Source organism: Episyrphus balteatus, chromosome 2 (assembly GCF_945859705.1).
Source record: "Episyrphus balteatus chromosome 2, idEpiBalt1.1, whole genome shotgun sequence".
Lineage (NCBI taxonomy): Eukaryota > Metazoa > Arthropoda > Insecta > Diptera > Syrphidae > Episyrphus > Episyrphus balteatus.
The window spans coordinates 124,192,000-124,214,273 of record NC_079135.1 but is presented as its reverse complement, the minus strand read 5'-3'; the positions used below and the strand labels follow the sequence as shown (position 1 = coordinate 124,214,273).

General features: G+C 31.6%; 2 protein-coding genes across 2 annotated transcripts; both read left to right on the top strand.

Annotated features, from left to right (window-relative positions):
- The first annotated feature begins 1,721 nt into the window (after window positions 1–1,721).
- On the top strand, window positions 1,722–4,646 carry LOC129909210 (choline transporter-like 1). Its single transcript, XM_055986245.1, has 9 exons — window positions 1,722–1,828; window positions 1,970–2,373; window positions 2,435–2,592; window positions 2,652–2,947; window positions 3,001–3,262; window positions 3,528–3,816; window positions 3,881–4,013; window positions 4,065–4,313; window positions 4,372–4,646. The coding sequence occupies exons 1-9, from the start codon at window positions 1,739–1,741 to the stop codon at window positions 4,546–4,548; spliced, it is 2,058 nt and encodes a 685-aa protein (XP_055842220.1). The 5' UTR covers window positions 1,722–1,738; the 3' UTR covers window positions 4,549–4,646.
- A 1,563-nt stretch (window positions 4,647–6,209) lies between these two features.
- Window positions 6,210–9,277, top strand: LOC129909727 (choline transporter-like 1). Its single transcript, XM_055986800.1, has 8 exons — window positions 6,210–6,586; window positions 6,650–6,807; window positions 6,868–7,172; window positions 7,229–7,490; window positions 8,269–8,554; window positions 8,613–8,745; window positions 8,798–9,046; window positions 9,101–9,277. Exons 1-8 carry the CDS (start codon window positions 6,522–6,524, stop codon window positions 9,275–9,277), a joined length of 1,635 nt encoding a protein of 544 aa, XP_055842775.1. The 5' UTR covers window positions 6,210–6,521.
- Window positions 9,278–22,274: the final 12,997 nt, after the last annotated feature.

The following is a 22,274-nucleotide window of genomic DNA, read 5'->3' as shown; positions in this document are numbered from 1 at the left end:
AACGTTTGTTCGTTTACGCCATACAGAAGAAAAATGGGTTTAAAGGTCAATGAGGGCAAAACCAAGTATATGCTCTTCTCAAAAATGGACACTCTATAACGACGTATTGGACAAAACGTCACAATGGATCGTAATAACTTTGAGATGGAAAACGACTTTGCGGGATTGATACAAAAAATCTTTATGAAGTCAACTTGACTTTTATAGTCAAGGTATGGATTTCTTTATGTATGGTATGTTGCCAACCAAATTTAGTAGACGACAGAGCTTAATCAAATAAGAAGCAGGAAAATCCCATTTCTAAAATATTGACCCGTATGCATAAAAAATAGTAAATTCTAGCAATATGAAGTTAATAAGTATAAACTAGATTTGACATGCACAAAATGTGGATAAAAAAGTTCATACTTAATAATTTTTCAAGTAAAAGCATTTACTATTTTTATGCATTATAGCCCATTGTCTGACACAATACAGTGGGACATTTTTTTTGACGTTAGGCAAGTCACAAAATTGCATTTTTGTTTGATTGAGTAAGAATAAGCTCTTTATTCTATTTAATTTCGTATCAAAAACATAAATTTGAAACAACTTCTTTTTATAGAAATAAGGGGGTCAATACTCAAAAAGTAATTTTCAAACTTCAATCTTATTTTCTGGGGTGACATTCTGTATCGCATGTCATAAGGCAAATCTTTCGCACACGCGAAAACGTTTGTTCGCTTATGCGATGCAGAATGTCACCCCTGAAAAACAACAATATGTGACTTAAGACCTTATTGCTTAACAGAAAAGAATTGTTAGGTAGAACTTATAACATTTGCATGATTTGTTCCACTATGAACGGATTCTGGGATTGGTTTTGGGGGTTCGTAGTAAATCTACGATACGAATCTTGATGGTCGATTAACAATTAAGTGTTGTTAGGATATAATTATGGAAGTAGTATAAAACCAATTTCGCAGCTTCTAAAGAGCTGTCCTAATTGGGTGGTACCTACGGAAAAAACCGCGAATTGCACTACAAAAGTTGAACATTTTTCCACAAAGTAGAATAGCCGTGAGACTGGTGTCAAATCAAAGCTTAAGAGTACAGCATCCAAAGAGTTTATGAAAATCATATCTATGTGTGGTTATAGAGATAAGACGTTGTCTTGGGGGTTATGTATTTGGCTTGACAAACAGTTCAGTAATATTAACAGTATAGTAACAATAAACCAAGATAATCCTTGAAAATATTTTTGTTTTGCTTTTTTCCAGAAAAAGACTTTTGAATTTGAATTTAAGTTGGTCTCAGAAATGGAACAATACAAAACCGGGAGGCTTGCCACCGATTTCTGAGGTAAACCCGGCGAACCCCACTGGCGGATAACAGGTGTGAAGCAAATACGTGGTACGTGGTACACGCAAAGTGGAAACTTCAGTACTTCACTTATGTTTATTCTATAGGATATTGACACCAACAATTCTTACTTTAGAAAAGAATTACAAATTACTTGTATAATTACTTAAAATTTTAAAACATTAATCCCAAAAGATAAATAAATTATTATGTAAATGGCTTGTTAAATCACATTAAAAATGCAAGTGATTTTATGTATGTACGTATACATAAAATAAAACAAAAATTATTTTTTATAGAAAAACCGTTTAGTTTGTCAGTAAAGTTTTATCTGTTCAAGTTAATAGATGTAAGTGTTTTTTTTTTTTTTTAAAGGTATTCGAAATAAAAAACCGATATGAAATCCCATCAAAATCGCAGTTCTAAAGCAAAAACTTGTAAAGATTCAATATGGATCTATTTGTTTTTAATATTTTGGTGTTTCTTAGTAAGTTAATTTTCTCATAAAGAAAAATTGTATGTCTTCTACACATAAAAAAAGATACACATACGCCATAGTGCCCGTTTAGTATCTTTCGACCAAATTGCCTATTTTAAATTTTTATTTATTATATTTTTTTTTTCTCAGATTGTAATAATTGTATTCTCGATTATCAATGAAAACTATGCTGCTGTAATAAATGGTGCCGATTCTTTTGGAAATATTTGCAACCAGGCAAACAAAAAACACTTTAAAAACTTTTCACTTTCTGGAACAGACACATCAAACAAACCATACTTATTTTACTTTGACATTAAAAATTTCAATGGTCTTGTTAAAATTTGCGTTGAACATTGTCATTATGGAGGCCTAGTACTTTTTCTAGTTCCGATACATGAGTACCAAGAAGACTACTCTATACAATTTTGTTTTTATGACCTTAATGTTTTGAAAGAGGCTTTCGTGCCAGAGGATGATGAAAGATATGATGAAAGATATGATGAACCACTTATGAGTAGAAGAGGCCCGTGTCCTTTAATGGTCTCAAAAAGGTCGAAGGAGATAGGCATATATGTTTTAAAGTTGTAAAAAAAATTTTTTTGTTATGTTTAGTATTCACTTTAAAAATCGATGTTTGATTGATGATGAAGAGCATGATGTTCTCAAGCAATCCTATGCTCTTTTGAACTCGGGTGGCATCGACCAATCATTCTTCATTGCAATCTATCAATCATGGACTTATGTTGTTATTTTGTGTGGATTTGCTTTCGGTAAGGACATAAATAAATATTTACTTAAGAGTGTTAAATACTTATTTAAAGTTTCTTAGCTATTTCGTTGATTATACTTGGTCTAATGTTCCGGTTGACCAAAAATATAGCATGCCTCATTGTCTGGCTTACGGTTATCATAAATGTTGCACTTTGTATTTGTTTGTGGATAAATTACAATAACTATCCTTTTGAAAAGATTGAGGATGATTCACCGCGTAATAGTGTTATTCAGGATAAAGACAAAACTATATATCCAAATCATTTTGAAAGAATTCTATGGGACATTTTGGATGAATTTCGGATTAACAATATCATCATATTGATTTTAGCTATTTTGACAACGTTTAATACAGTGAGTTAGAATGTTGATTATTATCACCATTTCCTTATTGTTTTATTTTTTAGATAATTTTGATAACTTTAGGATGGTTTTTGAGGAAGGATTGGAGTCGACTAAAACTGCTGTTTGACGAAGCAATTGTTTGTATAAGGAAGTTACCGGGACTTATTATAGCTCCAATGATTGCACTATTCACCATGATTCTGCTGATTTCACTGTCGGGCTACACCTTATTATGCATAACAACGTCCAAGTTCTCTATCATATCACCAACGATAGATTACCTTTTTTATGATAAGAGCAAAGATCCATTTGCTGATCGAAGACGTAAGATTATAGAAGTTAACATGCTTAACCATTAACTCAGAAAAGTACATACTGCAATTTTTTTAATTTCGAACTATTGGTGTATGTTTCCAAGGACGAAAACTAAATTAGCAAGTTACAAGTTACTAACTCTTAATAAAACCAATATTTTTCATTTTATTTTGCAGCCTGTCTTTAACGCGACAAATTTAAAATTAATTTCTTACTTAACAAAAAAAAAAGGGAAAAAGTTATTGAACGATTTTATTCAATCTTCAACTTTTAGTATTTCAGCAAATTGAGTACGTTGATTATAAGATGATTCGTCGATCATTTTGGATCTATATTATCGGATTTTTTTGGACAACTGAATTTATATTTGCGTTTGAAGAATTTTGCATTGGAAATGCTGTTGCTTTATGGTATTTCTCACCTTCCAAAACTTCTATTGACAAACCATCCCTACAAGCTATTGGACTTTGGTTCAAATATCATTTAGGAACCATTGCCAAAGGATCAGTTGTCATTTCATTAGTTAAATTCCCAAAATTGGTGTTTACTTTGGTATTCAAAAGGTTTTTAGAAAATTTTTTGGTACTTAGGTTTTATGTTGGAATATGTTTTTCGAAATTATTTCAGCATCAAACCAAAACTCAATGAGTTATGGCTAAAACGCTTACAAAATTTTGAGGAACGAATTGGAATATGGAATCATAACGCTTATGTCCCAGCTGCCATGATAACAACTGATTTACGCACATCTTCCGAAATTGTAAGAGAATCAAGAAAAACTCAATAAGAATATATTTTAATCTTCTTTCAGACTTGGAAAATATTTACAAAGAATGCTGAAAGAGTCGAAAACATCAAAAATATATTTGATCTGGTTTTATTTCTGAGCAAATTCCTTGTGGCAATTCTAACTTGCTTATTGGGAATTATACTTCTTAAGTTTATAAAGGATTATTTGGCTGGGGACAAGAAAAATGAATTAATTTTTTACATGGCACCGGTATTATTTAGTACATTTTCAGCTTTTTGTATTGCTCGTATTATTTTTTCAGTTTTTGAGGTAAGCTTATTTAAGGTTTTGAATATAAGATGATGTTTTAACTCGTCTATTCCTAAAGATGACAGTTGATGTACTATTGCTGAGTGCTTGTGAGGACTACTTGATGAATGGTAAACAGAGGCGTTCTATGATGAAATCTAATCTTACCACACTGTTTCAAAACAAAAACAGTAGAGGAGCTTCTGTTACTACTATCAAAATCAAACATTTATCCAGACAGCCTTTTAGTAATTGAATAATGCTCATAGTATTGTTTATTGAAAAAAATAAAATATTTTGTAAGAATATTTTTTAAATTTTTTTTTTAAACTCTCAAAAACTTTCGATATTACATGAAGAAACGAAATGCACCTGTACGATTTTTATGTTGATGGTTTGTCAGGTTTCAAGACATTTATAGCTTGTTTCCGTTGATTTGGAATAGGTACTCGTACATTGTAACCTTAAACAGTTAGTTTTTTGTTAAGGGTCAAGGGTCAAACTGGCCCATGGGTGACAACACGTAAAGAAAAACGAATCTTTGAAGTTTAAGTTCTACATAAAACTTATGTGAGTAGAAAATAACAATTATATTTATAAAAGAATCTTAAAGGCTATTTAACTTTAAACAACTTTTAAACAGTACAAAAAAAAAACAAACAACGTTGCTTGACAATTTTAGAGACATTTTAAAATTGATTTTGACATAAAAATTGAAGATCAAAACTTAAATAAAGATCAATACGATTCAATTTGGAAACATGTTTTGGTCAAAAAAATATAAGATGTTAGAAAAACATTTAGATTTTCCTAAAATGTAATAGTGTTTTGTACCAGATTTGTTATTTCTCTTACAATATTTGATACAACCTTCGATTAATTTATCATCGATGAAAAAGTGTATAGAAAAGAATTTAAGCAACGTTGTTTAAAGGGAAATTAAGTTTTAAAGCCAGTTTTACTTAATAACCTTTGAAAACCAATTTATAAAACTGTATTAAATACGAATGTTGCTACAGTCCAATTTAAATATTTAAGTTAAGTTTAAGCAAATGGTTATAGCTATCAACATCTGCATCTGATTTTTTTTTTCGAGTGCAGATGCTCCCAATAAAAACTTTATTCTGCAACATCATATTTTTATCTTAAGCAAAGACTAAAATATTTAATAAAACATACTCTCGTGAGTGGAGACACTTGTTACTTCGTATTTAAGATTCAACAACCTGTTGTTCCTCCATGTGGGGCATTTCTAATTGCAAAAGGGTAACATTTTGCACTAATCACTTAAAAGTTAAAAATATATTATTCCCACAAGAGAAATTAATAAATTATTATATTATTGATTTAAAAGCCTTTTTAATTACATGAACATAAGTTTAACGATTGCATGATTTAAAATAAACTTGTTTTTGATACAGAAAACTGTTTAGTTGATGGTAAAATTTGATTTGTTCAGGTTTATAGATTAAAAAAAAAGTGTAACAAAATCTGATATGAAGTGTTTTCAAAGTTGTAGTCAACAACCAAAGTCTTGCAAAGATTCTCTATGGATTTGTTTGTTTTTGGTATTTTGGAGTTTTTTAGTAAGTCTTATCACCTTAAAATAAAAAAAAAACATAATTCTGGGGTAAACCAACCATTTATAAATTAAGTCTTCACTGAGATCACAAAAATCAATTTGTGATACAAAATGTTTGAATTTTTCTGTAAGAAAAAAATGTTACTCATACACCATAGTGACTTGTCTTATCTTTCGATTTAAGTGGTACTTGTGAAAGTTAGATACCAAAACGGCTTGCGAAATTGCTTAATACACTCATGCTCAAATTTAACTCACCCATATAAAAATTTCGTTCTTTTATGGGAACGAATTGCATGATTTATTAATTTTTCATTTTTCATTTTCAGATTGTAATTATTGTATTTTCTATAATCTATGAAAACTATGTTGTCACAATAAATGGTGTCGATTCTTTTGGAAACATCTGCAATCAGGCACACAACAAACACTATGAAAACTTTTCTCTTTCCGGAACGGACACATCGAACAAACCATATTTACTTTATTTTGATAAGGAAAATTTCGATGGTCTTGTTAAAATTTGTGTTGAATATTGCCCTAACTTATTAATTAATTATTTTGATGATATACATCATTACCAAAAAGTAATCCCAACACAATTATGTTTTTATGATGTCAATGTTTTGAAACAGACTTTCGCGCCAATGGAAAAAGAAATCGGTCCACTTATGAGCAGAAGAGGGCCGTGTCCTTCAGTATGTACAAAAAGGTCGAAACATATTCGTATTTGTTTCAAATATATAAAAAAAATATTTTTTTGGTTTATGTTTAGTATTCACTTCAAAAATCGATGTTTATATGATGATGAAGAGCATGATGACGTCAAACAATCCTATGATGTTCTGAACTCGGGTGGCTTAGACCAATCATTCTTCATAGCAATCTATCAATCATGGATTGATGTTGTTATTTTGTGTGGCTTTGCTTTTGGTAAGGACATACAAAAATATGTACTTTTGAGAATTAAATACTTACTTAAAGTTTTTTTAGTCATATCTTTACTTTTAATTGGCCTAATGTTTCGGTTGACGAAGAACATAGCATTCCTCATTGTCTGGCTTACGGTCATCATAAATGTAGCACTATGTATTTGTTTGTGGATAAATTTCAATAACTATCCTTCTGATAATAAGATTGTGGATGATAAGGATTCATCTAGTTATCGTCTCATTCCGGAAAAAGAAACCGTAATATTTCCAAACTATTTCGAAAGAATTCATTGGAACATTTTGGATGAATTTCGGATAAACAACATTATCATATTGTGCTTAGCTATTTTGACAACGTTTAACACAGTGAGTGTGAAAGTTTATTTTCTGCTTTACCATTTCTAATGCGATGAGTTTTTAAGATTATTTTGATGACTCTAGCATGGAATTTGAGGAAGCATTGGAGTCAACTAAAACTGTTATTTGACGAAGCAGTTGTTTGTATAAAGAACTTACCGGGACTCGCTATCGTTCTTCTAATAGCACTTTTAAGCATGGTTCTGCTAATTTTATTGTCCGGTTACACTTTGTTATGCATAACAACCTCCAAGTTCTCTATCATATCACCAACGAGAGATCCTATAACAGATAATAAGAGTGAAGATGATTATAGTGAAGGAAGACGTAAGATTATAGAAGTTAACAAGATTAGGATGTCATTAATTAATAACTATCACAACAAAAACATTACTGTTAAAAAAAGAGCCAAGTTCTCCTATGTTGAAGTTATGCTAGCACAAAAAGTACTGAAATGTAAAAGTGTACCAAGTTCTAAAGCTTGGCTTTAAATTTGTATACATACAACCAGCTCTAACATTCTACCAAATTTCAAGATTCTACGAAAGTTAGAAATGCTCTATAATATTTGATGAAAATTCACCGGAAATAGGCAGTTGCCACGCCCCCCCTGGCTAAAATTCTCAGATTAAAAATTTTTTCCTTTGTATAAACTACCAGCTCTACCATTCTACCAAATTTCAAGATTCTACGATAATCAAAAGTGCTCTATAATATTTGCTGAAAATTCAGCGGAAATGGGCGGTTGCCACGCCCCCTGGCTGAAATTCTCAAATTTTGCCAGGTGTTTGGTTTTGACCAGCTCAACAAATGTAGCGAGTTTGAAATTTCTAGCATCTTTGGTGTGGAAGTTAGAGGGGGGTCGAAAATGGCCTGAGTTGTTTCCTGTAAATAAGGGTGTAGTGCCAAAGTTGCTAGAGAACATGGCTGGGCACTACCGTGCCCCTTGATCAATTGTATTTTGCAGCATTGCTGTAAATTAATTTTTATGATATATGATATCTTAATTAATAGCTTTGCTTAATAACTTTTATGTCTGTTTTTGAAAAATTGATTGGGAAAAATGTACTCAACAATTTTTGTTTTTTAAATTTTAAACTTTCAGTGTATCAGCAAATTGAGTATGTTGATTATAAGCTGATTCGTCTATCATTTTGGATCTACATTATTGTTTTTTTTTGGACAACTGAATTTATATTTGCATTTGAAGAATTTTGCATTGGAAATGCTGTTGCTTTATGGTATTTCTCACCTTCCAAACCTTCTAATCAGGCATCCCTACACGCTATTAAACTTTTGTTCAAATATCATTTGGGAACTATTGCCAAAGGATCGGCAGTCATTTCATTAGTTAGGTTCCCAAGATTGGTGTTTACTTTGATATTCAAAAGGTTTTTCAAACAGTTTTTGGTATTGCTTCAATATTGAAATTTAACGAAATTATTTCAGTATTAAACCAAGAATCAATCAGTTATGGGTTCAACGCTTACAATATTTTGATGAACGAATTGGAATTTGGAATCATGGCGCTTATGTCCCAGCTGCAATTTTAACGACTGATTTACAAACATCTGCCGAAGTTGTAAGAGATGCAAAAGAATAATTTTGTATAAATTATTTTAATATTTTTTCAGACTTTTAAAATATTTATGAAGAATGCTGAAAAAGTTGAAAACATCAGTAATGTATTTGATTTTGTTTTATTTCTGAGCAAATTCCTTGTGGCAATTTTAACTTGCTTATTGGGAATTATACTTTTGAAGTTCATAAAGGATTATTTAGACATAGACAAGAAAAATGAATTAATATTTTATATGGCACCAGTATTATGTAGTACATTTTCAGCGTTTTGTATTGCTCGTATTGTATTTTCAGTGTTTGAGGTAAGATTTTATAAAAAATTTAAAAGACATCATTTTTAGTTAATCTTTTCAAAGATGACGGTTGATGCACTATTGCTGTGTGCTTGTGAGGACTACTTGATGAATGGTAGACAGCAGCGTTTTATGATGAAATCTAATCTTACAACACTATTTAATGGCAGAACAAACAGAAGCAGTCCTGTTAACACTATTAAAATCAAACGTTTAGTCAGACAGCCCTTTAGTAAGTGAGTTACTGTAATAAAGAGATAATAAAATATGATCTTATTTTTTTTTTTTTTCTGGAAATATGTAGGTCTTTAAATCTCGATATCAGTGGAATTTAACAATTATACTTTAGGCACACTCAGAAATTTTCATTTTGAAATTCGGGTACCGGAACAAAAAATTTAAAAACAAGACCAAAATTCCAGCTATCGTGTCCAAAGCAGAGTTATTATACGCAAATTACGGGCACCGCGACCCAACTAGAGCTGTCATCTCTCTTTCCATACTTGCAGCAACACATTCATTCAGCTCTTATTTTAAAGAAAAAAAATTAAGGTATAGTACCAAATCGCAAGAGCTATCGTATCCGACTTATTTAGCCGTGACAACGTCCACTTGAATACGATAGCCAATATGCGGATGTAGTAGCTTTATTTTGCGCAGAGAACCTATGCAAGATGTATCGTACCTTACCAGAACTTCGTTTGTGATAGCTCTTTAAGCAAAGAGTCATCATAGCTCCGTCTATGTTTTGTATGATAGCCAATATGAGGATATAGTAGATCTACAAGGAAATGGTAACGGATTTACGAATAAAAGAGTTACGCGCGACAAAGTTACGGCCGTCAAAGTTACGCGAAACCGAAGTTACGAAAAACTAGAGTTACGAATTCTAAAGTTATGTTAAGCTATGACATGTGATTTTTGGGTTGGCAACAATTGCGAATTCGTTAGAAGATTGTCACCCCAATTGCTATTGTCAACTATAGTTGATGTATATTAAAATTTAATAATTGAGTTTAAAAAGACAACGAATTTTACTATTTATTATCAATTAATACCTGACAATTGCAATAAGGATGACCTATCCAATCAAAATTTTACAAGATTAAATAACACCCATTTTAGCTTTACTCATTTAGTTCTGACCAATAAGAAAAATGTTAATCTCTTGTTTGTATTTCCATAATTCTATATCGTTCCTCGCAATTGTTGCCAACTCAAAAATCACATGTCATAGCTTAACATAACTTTAGAATTCATAACTCTAGTTTTTCGTAACTTCGGTTTCGCGTAACTTTGACGCGCGTAACTCTGTCGCCCGTAACTCTGGTATTCGTAATTTCGTCGGTTTCCCCTCTACAAGATGTATCGTAGCTTACAATAACTTTGTTAGTGATAGCCTCAAGCGAAGAGGCATCTGTCTGTATCAAGGGGCACGGTAGTGCCCAGCCAAGTTCTCTAGCAACTTTGGCACTACACCCTTATTTACAGGAAACAACTCAGGCCATTTTCGACCCCCCTCTAACTTCTACACCAAAGATGCTAGAAATTTCAAACTCACTACATTTGTTGAGCTGGTCGAAACCAAACACCACACAAAATTTCAGCCTCCTACGATGAGTAGTTACTGAGATATAGGGCTTCAAAAATCGCAAAAACCGTAACTGACTCACTGACTCACTGACTCACTGATTCACTGACTCACTGACTCACTGACAGATCATCAAAATTATGGAGTACTTCCCGATGTCGTAGAAACTTGAAATTTTACACGGTGATAGGACTTGTGGTGTATACAAAGAAAAAAATCGAAAATTTGAGATTTTCAATTCAGGGGGCGTGGCATCCGCCCATTTCCGCTGAATTTTCACCAAATATTATAGAGCACTTCTGATAGTCGTAGAATCTTGAAACTTGGTAGAATGGTAGAGCTGGTAGTTTATATAAAGGAAAAAATTTAAAATTTGAGAATTTCAGCCAGGGGGCGTGGCAACCGCCCATTTCCGCTGAATTTTCATAAATTATTATAGAGCACTTCTGATTGTCGTAGAATCTTGAAATTTGGTAGAATAGTAGAGCTGGTAGTTTATACAAAGGAAAAAATTTAAAACTTGAGAATTTCAGCCAGGGGGCGTGGCATCCACCCATTTCCGCTGAATTTTCATCAAATATTATAGAGCACTTCTGATAGTCGTAGAATCTTGAAACTTGGTAGAATGGTAGAGCTGGTAGTTTATACAAAGGAAAAAATTTAAAATTTGAGAATTTCAGCCAGGGGGCGTGGCAACCGCCCATTTCCGCTGAATTTTCATAAATTATTATAGAGCACTTCTGATTGTCGTAGAATCTTGAAATTTGGTAGAATAGTAGAGCTGGTAGTTTATACAAAGGAAAAAATTTAAAATTTGAGAATTTCAGCCAGGGGGCGTGGCATCCGCCCATTTCCGCTGAATTTTCACCAAATATTATAGAGCACTTCTGACAGTCGTAGAATCTTGAAACTTGGTAGAATGGTAGAACTGGTAGTTTATACAAAGGAATAAATTTAAAATTTGAGAATTTTAGCCAGGGGGCGTGGCAACCGCCCATTTCCGCTGAATTTTCATAAATTATTATAGAGCACTTCTGATTGTCGTAGAATCTTGAAATTTGGTAGAATGGTAGAGCTGGTAGTTTATACAAAGGAAAAAATTTTAAATTTGAGAATTTCAGCCAGGGGGCGTGGCAACCGGCATTCCCCCTGAATTTTCATCAAATATTATAGAGCACTTCTGATTGTCGTAGAATCTTGAAATTTGGTAGAATGTTGGAGCTGGTAGTTTACACAAAGGAAAAAATTTAAAGTTTGAGAATTTCAGGCAGGGCGCGTGGCAACCACCCATTTTCACTGAATTTTCATCAAATATAGAGATTTTATATTCTACAGCCATACCTTGCAAAAAGTAGTGAAATCACAACAAAAACATTACTGTTAAAAAAAGAGCCAAGTTCTCCTATGTTGAAATTATGCTGGCACAAAAAGTACTGAGATGTAAAAGTGTACCAAGTTCTAAAGTTTGGGTTCAAATTCGTATCAATAAAATTTTGATTGTTTACTTGGCAATTTTTGAAATAACTTTAAAAATCGATAATTAAGAAAAATTGTCAAGAGAACAATCAAAATTTTATTGATACGAATTTGAACCCAAACTTTAGAACTTGGTACACTTTTACATCTCAGTACTTTTTGTGCCAGCATAATTTCAACATAGGAGAACTTGGCTCTTTTTTTAACAGTAATGTTTTTGTTGTGATACTTAATAACTGAAATAACCTACTACTAATAATACCCTAAATAATGAATATTGTTGCTTCTATGCAAATATGAACGATTCATACTTAATAGGCTTGAGATTTTTGGAATTTTGTTTTCAAAATACAAATTAGACTGGTCAGCAAAATTAAACTAAAGAATTGCTCTATCAGGTCGGGTTTTCAGATATACCTGTTTTAAAGTTTTAAAAACCTTATTCTGTGCATGATTTCTAAAAGTCATAATTTTCTTCATTAAAATCCAGTTTAAACCTTGCCAATATATCTTTTACTTTGGGAACAATATCTAGTTGAAAGCTTTGTATGTGTTTCTGCTATTATACGTACGATATACCTAAGCATTTTATTTAAAACTACATACCTATATGTATGTAGGGAAAAAAAGACAAATAAAGATTTTAAGATTTAAACTGATTTTGAAAGAATAAGATTAGAACTTTTAGAAATTATTAAAAATTTTGTTGAAAAAAATTACCCCACATTGCTGCACAGCTTCAAAAATTGCAAAAAAACCTTAATTTTTTAATTTTCTCAAAAACCTGACGTGATGGAAAAATTCTGAGTTTGGATTCGAACTCAGCGCACTAAAACCCTTCGTTGACCAGAGTTATTAATCGTTAATCGAATCATTATTTGCTTTTTTCCATTAAAATATTATTTTTAAAATGATTCACAAGATATGTATCCCCAGATTAGCAAAATGTTACTTGAGGCTTCAATTTATTTTACTTCATAATATTATACTTTTTTTTTTTTCTTGACGTGTGTGCATACATAAATGCCTCATCAAAAAAAAAATCCATACATTTTAAAATTTTTTAAAACTTTATGGATTTTTTGTGACTTTTTCTTCGACCAGAGTGTCTAAAGTCAAAAAAAGTCGGATGAGGCAATCCAATGTAGACACCGTCATAGAATTTAATAAAATTTTTAAATATTTGTTGAATTTAAAAAGGAACGGAAATCTATGCTTTGTTGAATAAACCTTTGAATGGTTTTTACTTCATAAAACCCACTTAAAATTGTTAAAATCATACCTAGTATAAAATCACTAGTTATAATGGTTAAAACAAGTGAGTTGTAAACAAAATTAATCGAATTATCGAGATGTTTAAATTTAAAAATAATTATCTACAACTTTTAACAGACTTTTTTACATTACGATATCGTTCGATCGTTTTCGCTCCAGGTACCTATTTAATTGAAGTTTTGGTGAGAATAATTATAACCACCAGCAATGAAAATTCAACAAACCGATAAATTAACTTAAATATTCATTTTTTCATTTTTGTTAACTTGGATGCATTTAAGAACAAACTTCACTACCATGTCAAAAAATATCTATGAATACCAGTCGTTCTCGAGATATTGAGACTAATGTGTTTTTCAAAATGGCAAACCAAATAATACGCAAACTGAGATTTATACTCAGGAAAAACTCCTCTTCTGACGTCATAACTTTTGTCGGATTTTTCCCCATTGACTGAACTATTATTGGCTGCGATACGAGGAACGGATGTACTTAATTCTTTAGAGTGGTACGGTTGCAACCAAAAGGCCTTTCCCCAGATACCTGATTAAGGTCCCCCTTTCCAACAACGTGCATCAACTCCTCTAGGGTGGAGTCAAATTATTTTGCAGCTTCATTATCCAACATGACAAAAAGAATCAGGCTCTATAATATGCGCTTTTCTTGTTAGGTTTTTTTTTTTTTAATAAAACGCAAACTGTATGAGATCAAGGATCACAGCAGTGGCTAGCCAAGTTCTCTACCATCTTTGGCAGTACCTACATCCTTATTCGCAAAATCAATTAAATTTTTTCATCTAGAGGGAAAAGTTTACAAAACAAAATTTTTCTCAGGAATCGTCGGCAAGCCTCCCGGTATTGTATTGTTCTATTTCTATAGTTTTTAACGCCTACCTTTCTTTTAACTTGCAATATCTATCAAAGTACAAATAAACTAAGAATCAGCTCATCTAACACACAAACTATTAAATTTTTAGGTTGTAAGGTACTTCTGTTAAAAAAAAACTTGAACCACTTTTTTAAAATGTTAGATAAATCTTGTTTTCGCCCAAGAATTTCAAAAACAAATTTAAATTTATTAAAGTTTGAAAACCATGTTACTCCGAATAGGACTTTAATGGCTTCACCATTAGCCTTAAAATGTTATTTATAGCCAACATGTGTACGTGTTTAATCAAACAAACAAAAAAAAAATGTTCTTGAAGCACAATTATCTACAAGAGTTTACCTTTTTGTTAAAAGTAGGAACGTTTTACTTTTTACTCCTTTACAATAAAATTTATTTTCTCAAACAACAACCAAGCAAGGAAGCTAGCCTAATGAAATATTTCCTGAATGCTATAGGTATTTCCTTAACACATATTGCAATTAAAGTGTTTCTCCATGTTGCCTTTATCAAAAGAACAACAACAACAGTAAAAAAAAAATAATAAAAAACACACAAAAGGTGCTAAAACCTGTACTTACAATGAACAACGTTTGGTTGTGAAAAATCCTGAGAAAAATATTCTGGGCATTTTTCAAAGCAAAGCTTTTTTTTGTAGTGTGTGGTTACTTTAAAAGGTATCTTGATTTACAACTCAATGAACTGGAAAAGGCTTTATACCCTAGCCATTGTTTATTCAAAAAAAAAAGGGAGGTATGTAGGTTACTTTTACGAACTCTAAAAATAGCAAATTTATAGTCTGTATATTCCAACCCTTTTAGTAGGATAAAATTTTGTTTCCTATGTTTTGGTTTAAAGGTTACATAAGGAATATAAATCCCCCATGCTCCATATGTCTACTATAAACAAAGATAAAATGTCAGAAATGAAACATGAAACGCCGTCATCAATTAACATGCACACTAATGGGCTTTTTCATGCATGCCGAATCAATTCCAGTTCCGCTGTCAGTTGTCATGGCTAACACAAGAGCTGGATATTCCGTTCTTTTTACCTAAAACAGACTGGAAGGATCAAGGGAAAAAAATCCTTTTTTTTTCTGTAGAAAAAATACTGATATGAAATGTCTCGTACCTATGTTTGACTATGACCATACACAATGTTGGCACAAGGAAATAATGATGGATGAGTGCTTCTCATACGATATGGTTTTTTTTTTTTTTTTTTGTGTTTTTTGTTATTCCAGGAATAACACAAATTTGATTGTGCAACAAGAGATGGACTTTTCACAGGAATTATTATTCCATCATTGAGTTTTAGAGGACAACATAGTGATATATCAATGTGAAGAGGTATACAAAATAAAAAAGATAACAGGAACCTTGTTTGCTTTTGAGATTGGCATTTGGAATTTCAAATTTGAATTTTTTTTTTTTTTTTTAGTGTAAGCTTTGAAGGATTGTGACAAATGGAGAAAAGGGTTTTTGAAGCATAAACGACTACATTGTTGATTGTCGGTTTTATCAACATTTCATACAAAAATAAATAAATAATCTTATAGTAGGCTTTAGACCAAGTCTGTTATTTTAACATCCACAAGTTATTTGTACTAAGTTTCATATTTTTCTTGTAATAAGTCAGGAATTGCGATAATTTTGCTTTCTTTACTACCAAAATCTCTACTTGCAAGACACTTCTACATTAAAGCTTTTAAGCAAGCAAAATAGGACTCGTTTAAACAAAAGAGCTGAGCAGCGAACTTTATTTTTCTTGTCTCTGTTAGAAATATGGCGTACCAAAGAGTATTTGCTTTGAGAACGACCCAAGTCTAAGTGTTATGCCACTGTAACAGAAAAAAAAGTCATGTGTGCAATTCACACGTGGTAGAAGTGAAACCTTAAAAAAAAATTTTTCATGCAAAAAACAAAAAATCTACCTGTTTTTTATTCTATCTCCTTTAAATACATGTTTTTTATATGACAACCTATATTAATTTTATATCATCTGAAAGCTTATTATTTCAGCTCAAAATATTTATATCGTCCTACATCTACAAAAAGAGCTTATTTTTTTTTCAAACCAAATCACTTTTCATCCAAAAAGCAAAAAAAATCAATCTTTTTTCTCTTTTCATTAAATATATTTTTTTAAATGACAACCGATAGTAAATTTTATATCATCTGAAGGGTTATTTCACCTTTTATGACCACCATGCCTAGAAAAAAATAAGAATTTTTTAAAGCCAACTATATGTCCTACACTAGTCATCGTCAACAGATCTCCACAGGTGTTTTGAGGTATTTTTCAAGTTTTTCAATTTAAGATTGTGTAACTTGTAGAGCTCGTACAGTTAATTTTGATATATCATAATGAAAGTTTATGTTATCAGCATGCGTATTAAAGTTAAATAAAATTTGTATGTGCACTAGGTCAAAAGATATAACTTGTGTAGAAAAAGAACATCTTTTTACCGTTATCTCAGAATTTTGAATATGGAATTAATTGACATTTTGTAAATTTATAGTCTATTTAATTACCTATCTACAGTACAAATTTCATTTATCTATCTATTAAAACAAAAAAGTTATAACAAGTTGAATGTTCGTGTCGCGTTTTCGTTTCATCTTGTTTCAAATCACTACTATACTAAAGAAGTTTTCACTTCAAAAAAACACACCGTGATTTTCATAACATTGACTTTCAACGTTTAGAAGAAGATTTATGAGGAATCAATTGACTGATCAGTAATTTTAATGCTATTCTTGTAACTAATCATTTACCTGAACTCTGGAAGAAGGCAAACATTTAGTACCTTTCATAGATTTGAAATAATATGCTTACCAATAAAAAAGTCAGGTTTTCGTGAAAAGCATCACTGTTTTGTTAAATATATTTTTTTCCGTGGGTAGGTGTTGAAATCTTCAAGAGATTCAATGAGGACCGAAAAACGCGTGCTCATAGATATGTGGGACTATGTTTAGTTTAACATTACTGACAATGTTAGATAAAAATGAAAGCACTTTCCTAGAGCAACTTATTGATTTTTCTAAGGCATTTGACACAGTCAACAATTTTAATCTGTGTAATGAGGTGATGTAGCAGAAGGATTTTTCAGCTGCTGTTACGAAACGAATTTTTTCGTATTTAACAAGCAGAAGGCAAGATTAACTTTAGGAATTTCTGCCCAACATATATGCGGTGTCCCTAAAGGTTCTTATCTTGGGCCGCTTCTATTTACCATGTATATTAACGAATTCCCATCTGTTATTAAGAATTTGTCTTCCCATATATATGCAAAAGACATGACACGACCAAGTGTATTTTAGCAACCTTCTGAAAGGTAAGGTAACTAAGAAAGTTGAGTACATTGGTCCCAATCTAACGGTCTCATTTTTAAACCACAAAAAAAGACAAAGTAGGTACTTGGTTATATCAAGGAAACGATTAGATTTTTCTTGCTTTCCATCAATCAATTTAAATAATGAGAATAGAGCACATTGAAACAAGTAAGAATCTAGGGATGATGATTTAGCTTTGGATAATCATAGTGATTATTGTGTTGTCAAAGCTTATGCCATACTGCTTTCTTTTTGGTTATTCAATATTTCATAATCGTAAATATTCATTTAATGTTTGCGAAAACTTTGGTATTATAAACATTGATTTATTATGGATTTTGAAATCCATAATCATCAAATCAACTAGCTCTCTTGTATTACTAGCTAAGAGGAAACTAATACGATTTTAAATCTCAAAGTTCTAAAGCATTCTCATGTAAATAAATAAATAATAAAATACATAGCTTAAAAAACTAAAAATACGCCTTTATCACGCACTAAAAACTATAACATAATTTAATGGACTTATTTGAAACAGTTAGATCAAAAAGCGTAGAGCGTTTTGTTCAATCTTTATAAAAGTACACGCAACAAAAATGCGCTCTACGCTTTTTGATCCAACCATTTCCATTAAATTATATTATAGTTTTTGGTGCGTGATAAAAGCAAATTTTTAGTATTTAAAACCATATACCTATTTTATTTTCTACTTTTTAGTCTTATCATGATTAAAAGCAGGTTAATTTTGACTTGAGTTGTATTAGCTCCCAAAGCCCTCCCCAGGGTTCAGACAACTAAAATATTGTGTAGTCATCTGAGCTACCTCATACCTACGTACAGAGTTTAAGTTCGATACGATAAGTGGAGGAATTCCTACTTGGCAATTTTTGAAATAACTTTAAAAATCGGTAATTAAATGAAAAATTGTCAAGAGAACAATCAAAATTTTATTGACACGAATTTGAACCCAAACCTTAGAACTTGGTACACTTTTACATATCAGTACTTTTTGTGCCAGCATAATTTCAACATAGGAGAACTAACTTGGCTCTTTTTTTAACAGTAATGTTTTTGTTTTCAACAATGTAAAACATGTAACTCGGTTAAACCACCTAGAATTTATAAGCTGTCAAAGTTAAAAAATTCCATTTTTTTCGTCATTTACCCAACTTCGGCCTCAAATTAAAGTATATTTTTTTTAACAACATGCTGTTCTAAAAATATATTCTAAAATAATATTTATTTCCAAATAAAACGAGGTATTTTTTATGAAAATCAGTTCAAAATTGGCTTAGAAAAAAAATTTTACGATTTTAACCCAGATACAAAAATTCGAACTTTTAGTTATAGAACAAAAATGCTGTTTGGCACGTAGTAGGATAACTTAAGCGCCATGATTTGATAATGGGTTTTTGTAGAGGAGTTCAATACAAACATTTTGTCTTTGAGAGGGGAGATTTTGGCACCAGATTTGGATTTTTTTATTTTTTGACTTAGTCCGAAAATGGGTAAAAATTTGACGAAGCTAGATTTGTTTCAATGGGTGAAGGTCTCCGCCCGCGCTTATTTTAAAACCTCTTTTTTGTAACACCGTGTAATTTATCATGTGAAAAGATTTAGACATTTGTTTTATTTCTTTCACAAATCAAGAATCGAATTTATAATGAAAACGTGATAAAACTTATCACTTCACATTTTCACAGATCGGGAATTGACCCCCAGGTCAAAATTTAGTTCCCAGATTTTATTACATTGTAAGTTAGTTAGTTAATTAGTTAGTTAGTTAGTATAAAAAAGTTCACAAAGAAGTGTTTAGTTTTAAACCGAATCTGACTTTAATCAAGTGATACAGACTGTACCTACTTACATTAAGAATTAATTCTTACAAATATGTATCTTGTTTGGCAACTTGCTAAAAATTTAAATTTTAAATCAAAAATAAAATAAAAGACGACACAGTGTGATTTCCCTTAATCAAATCCATTCCCACTGAGAGTTCCTTTTCAAAGGACTCCACAGTGGAAAATGTCTTACATACATATTTATGTATGCTTCCTCACAAGACAAAAAAGTGAATTCCATTCACTTTTCAAGGAGACTATTCTGCAGCTGATGTGCTTGTCATGTGCTTCAGGCGAATTTATATAGAACTTAATTAACTCAACACATTCTTCTACATCCGTGGTTTTTGGAGAGTTAGAGAATTAAATCCTCTCTCTTTATCTGGTTTAGGTTATCCTTTAATTAATTCAAAGCAAAGGATTAATGTCCGATGAAGCACCCATCTGCATCCAGCACCAACTATTACACCAAAGTGAAAATCTTATCCAATTCTGAGAAATATATAGGGTTCTTCATTTCATTTAATTTTATTTAAGATGGAAACCAAAAACCCCCAACTTCACATAGATAGAAGACACTTCAAATTGATGAGTCTTCTTGTATATGTGTGTGTTGATTCCTTCGCTTGCTATTTATAAGAATATTTGTAGCACCTGGAATCTTGTTTTATGGGTTTCCTGTCAGGAGGATTTTCCATCTCCATTCTCAATATAATGTAGATGTACTCAGGTTACTTCCTGGATATCATGAAACATTAATCCATCTCCCAAGTAGGTGTTATTTGTGAAATACAAGATTATGAACCTCGATGGTATAGTAAGGCAGCTAAGACACTCCAGAGTCTTTCACATAAATAAAAAGCTCAAAAATATAGAACACAACAGAATCTGTGTTGAAAGATGGAACTATTCAATAAAAAAAAAAAAAAGATGGATCTAGGCCAAAAGCTGAACGGATTTCGTTGAGAGATTTGTTATTAAATTGTCGATGCAAGAGAGAATCTCCTGCTGCATCCATTTTTGCTGCACTCAGGATATAAATATAAATGTACACCTAGATACGTTTACCTCCTTGAATTTTTCATTACTCTGAGCTGAAGTGTCAACATTGACAACTCAGCAACTGAAGAAGGTAGACAAGTGTTAGTATATACTATCTATAGGTTAGGCACACGAAAGGAATCATATATACACATTGAGAGCGACGAAACTGCTTCACAAATAAAACTGTGCCAAACATCCGCTTTTGTCAACATCAATCGCTGTCAAGTGCCTTTTCAGGAGACACAAGTGAGTATATCAAGGATGCTTTGGATATGCATGAAACGTATCAACAAGTTTAGCATAGAAATTGGACAAAAATAAAAACAATGCAACAGAACCAATTTAGAACGACGACGACAACGAAATGATGCTTAAAGCTTAATCTGAGCTATTAAGACTGCAAACAACTTTTGTGCGTTTGAAAATTGTTGAAAAATGTGTTTTTCAAATGGAAATGGAAAAAGAGGTAGTTTGGCTGAGAGGGAAGAAATGAAACATTATAGGGGTTATTAGCCTCATAGTCATTCAAGATTATTTTGTTTTCAGAGAAAATTGCCAACAGAAGATGGCAATCGGTATCTCTTCGGTGAGAACATATTAATTGTTTAATTGTATAAACCTGAAAACACATTTTTGGGGCCTTAATACCAGCACATATGTGCCTCTCAGTGCTCATAAAAATGTCAATATCATCAACATTAGGGTGGAGTGAAACTTCAATTTTTGAAGTGAAAACTTCTTTGAAACAAGATGAAACGAAAAAGCGACAGGAAAAATCAATTGATTACACAACTTTTTTGTTTTAAAAGATAGATCAATGAAATTTATATTGTTGATAGGCAATTAAATAATCTACAATTGTGCAAAATTTCAACTATTTTTTTTGTTCAATATCCTGAGATAACGGTAAAAAGATGGTCTTTTTCTAAACACGTTATATCTTGATTGAGATTGACTGCATTCAGAATAACGATCAAACAAATAATATAAATAATGTCGTCGGCACAAAGCCAAAACCACGAATCTGCATTTTTGGACATTTTCACTTTAATGCGTCATTAAACTTGTTATCGGTCCCTCTATCCATTGCTTCGACCCCAATAATCCATCTGTTGCTCAAAAGCCTAAAATATCAATTTCCGTAGCACGAGTTCACATAAGATTGCATGAATTTCCAAAACTTTGAAGCAGAGTGTTGCCAGAATATTTAAGAAGCAAGGAGCCGATTTTGAAAAATCTTGGAGCCAAAAATAGGATTTTTAAAATATGGCCTAAAAAACGCATACCTACAGTTTTTTTTTGCTATGAGATTTGTTGATATTTGTATATTCTGGTTTTTATGCTCATTGACGGGCATGAAATTAAATTAGTAGTACCTAGTTTATAATCAAAAATGTATGCAAATTGCTTATCTCTGTTCACATTTCTAATGGATTCTTGTTGTAAAATGCTTTGATTTCAAAAGAGCCTTAAGTCGCCAAGTTCAAAATTAAAAGAGCCCAATTCCGATAAATCGGAAATCAAAATTTTAAGTAGCCAGTGAAATGTTCAAGGAGCTTGTTTGGCAATAAATAGCCGGCTCTGGCAACACTGCCTCGCACATTACCTGAAATAATCATTTTGATCAAAAAAACAAAACCGACTTCCATGGTTAAAAACTGGCTTTTATGGTTTTTCTCATAGTTTTTATAGCCAGAACTGTACAAAATTGAAATGGGACCACACTGCAGGCCCCAGCTTTCTAATACAAAATGAATCATCAAAATTAGTTTACTCAGTCCAAAGTT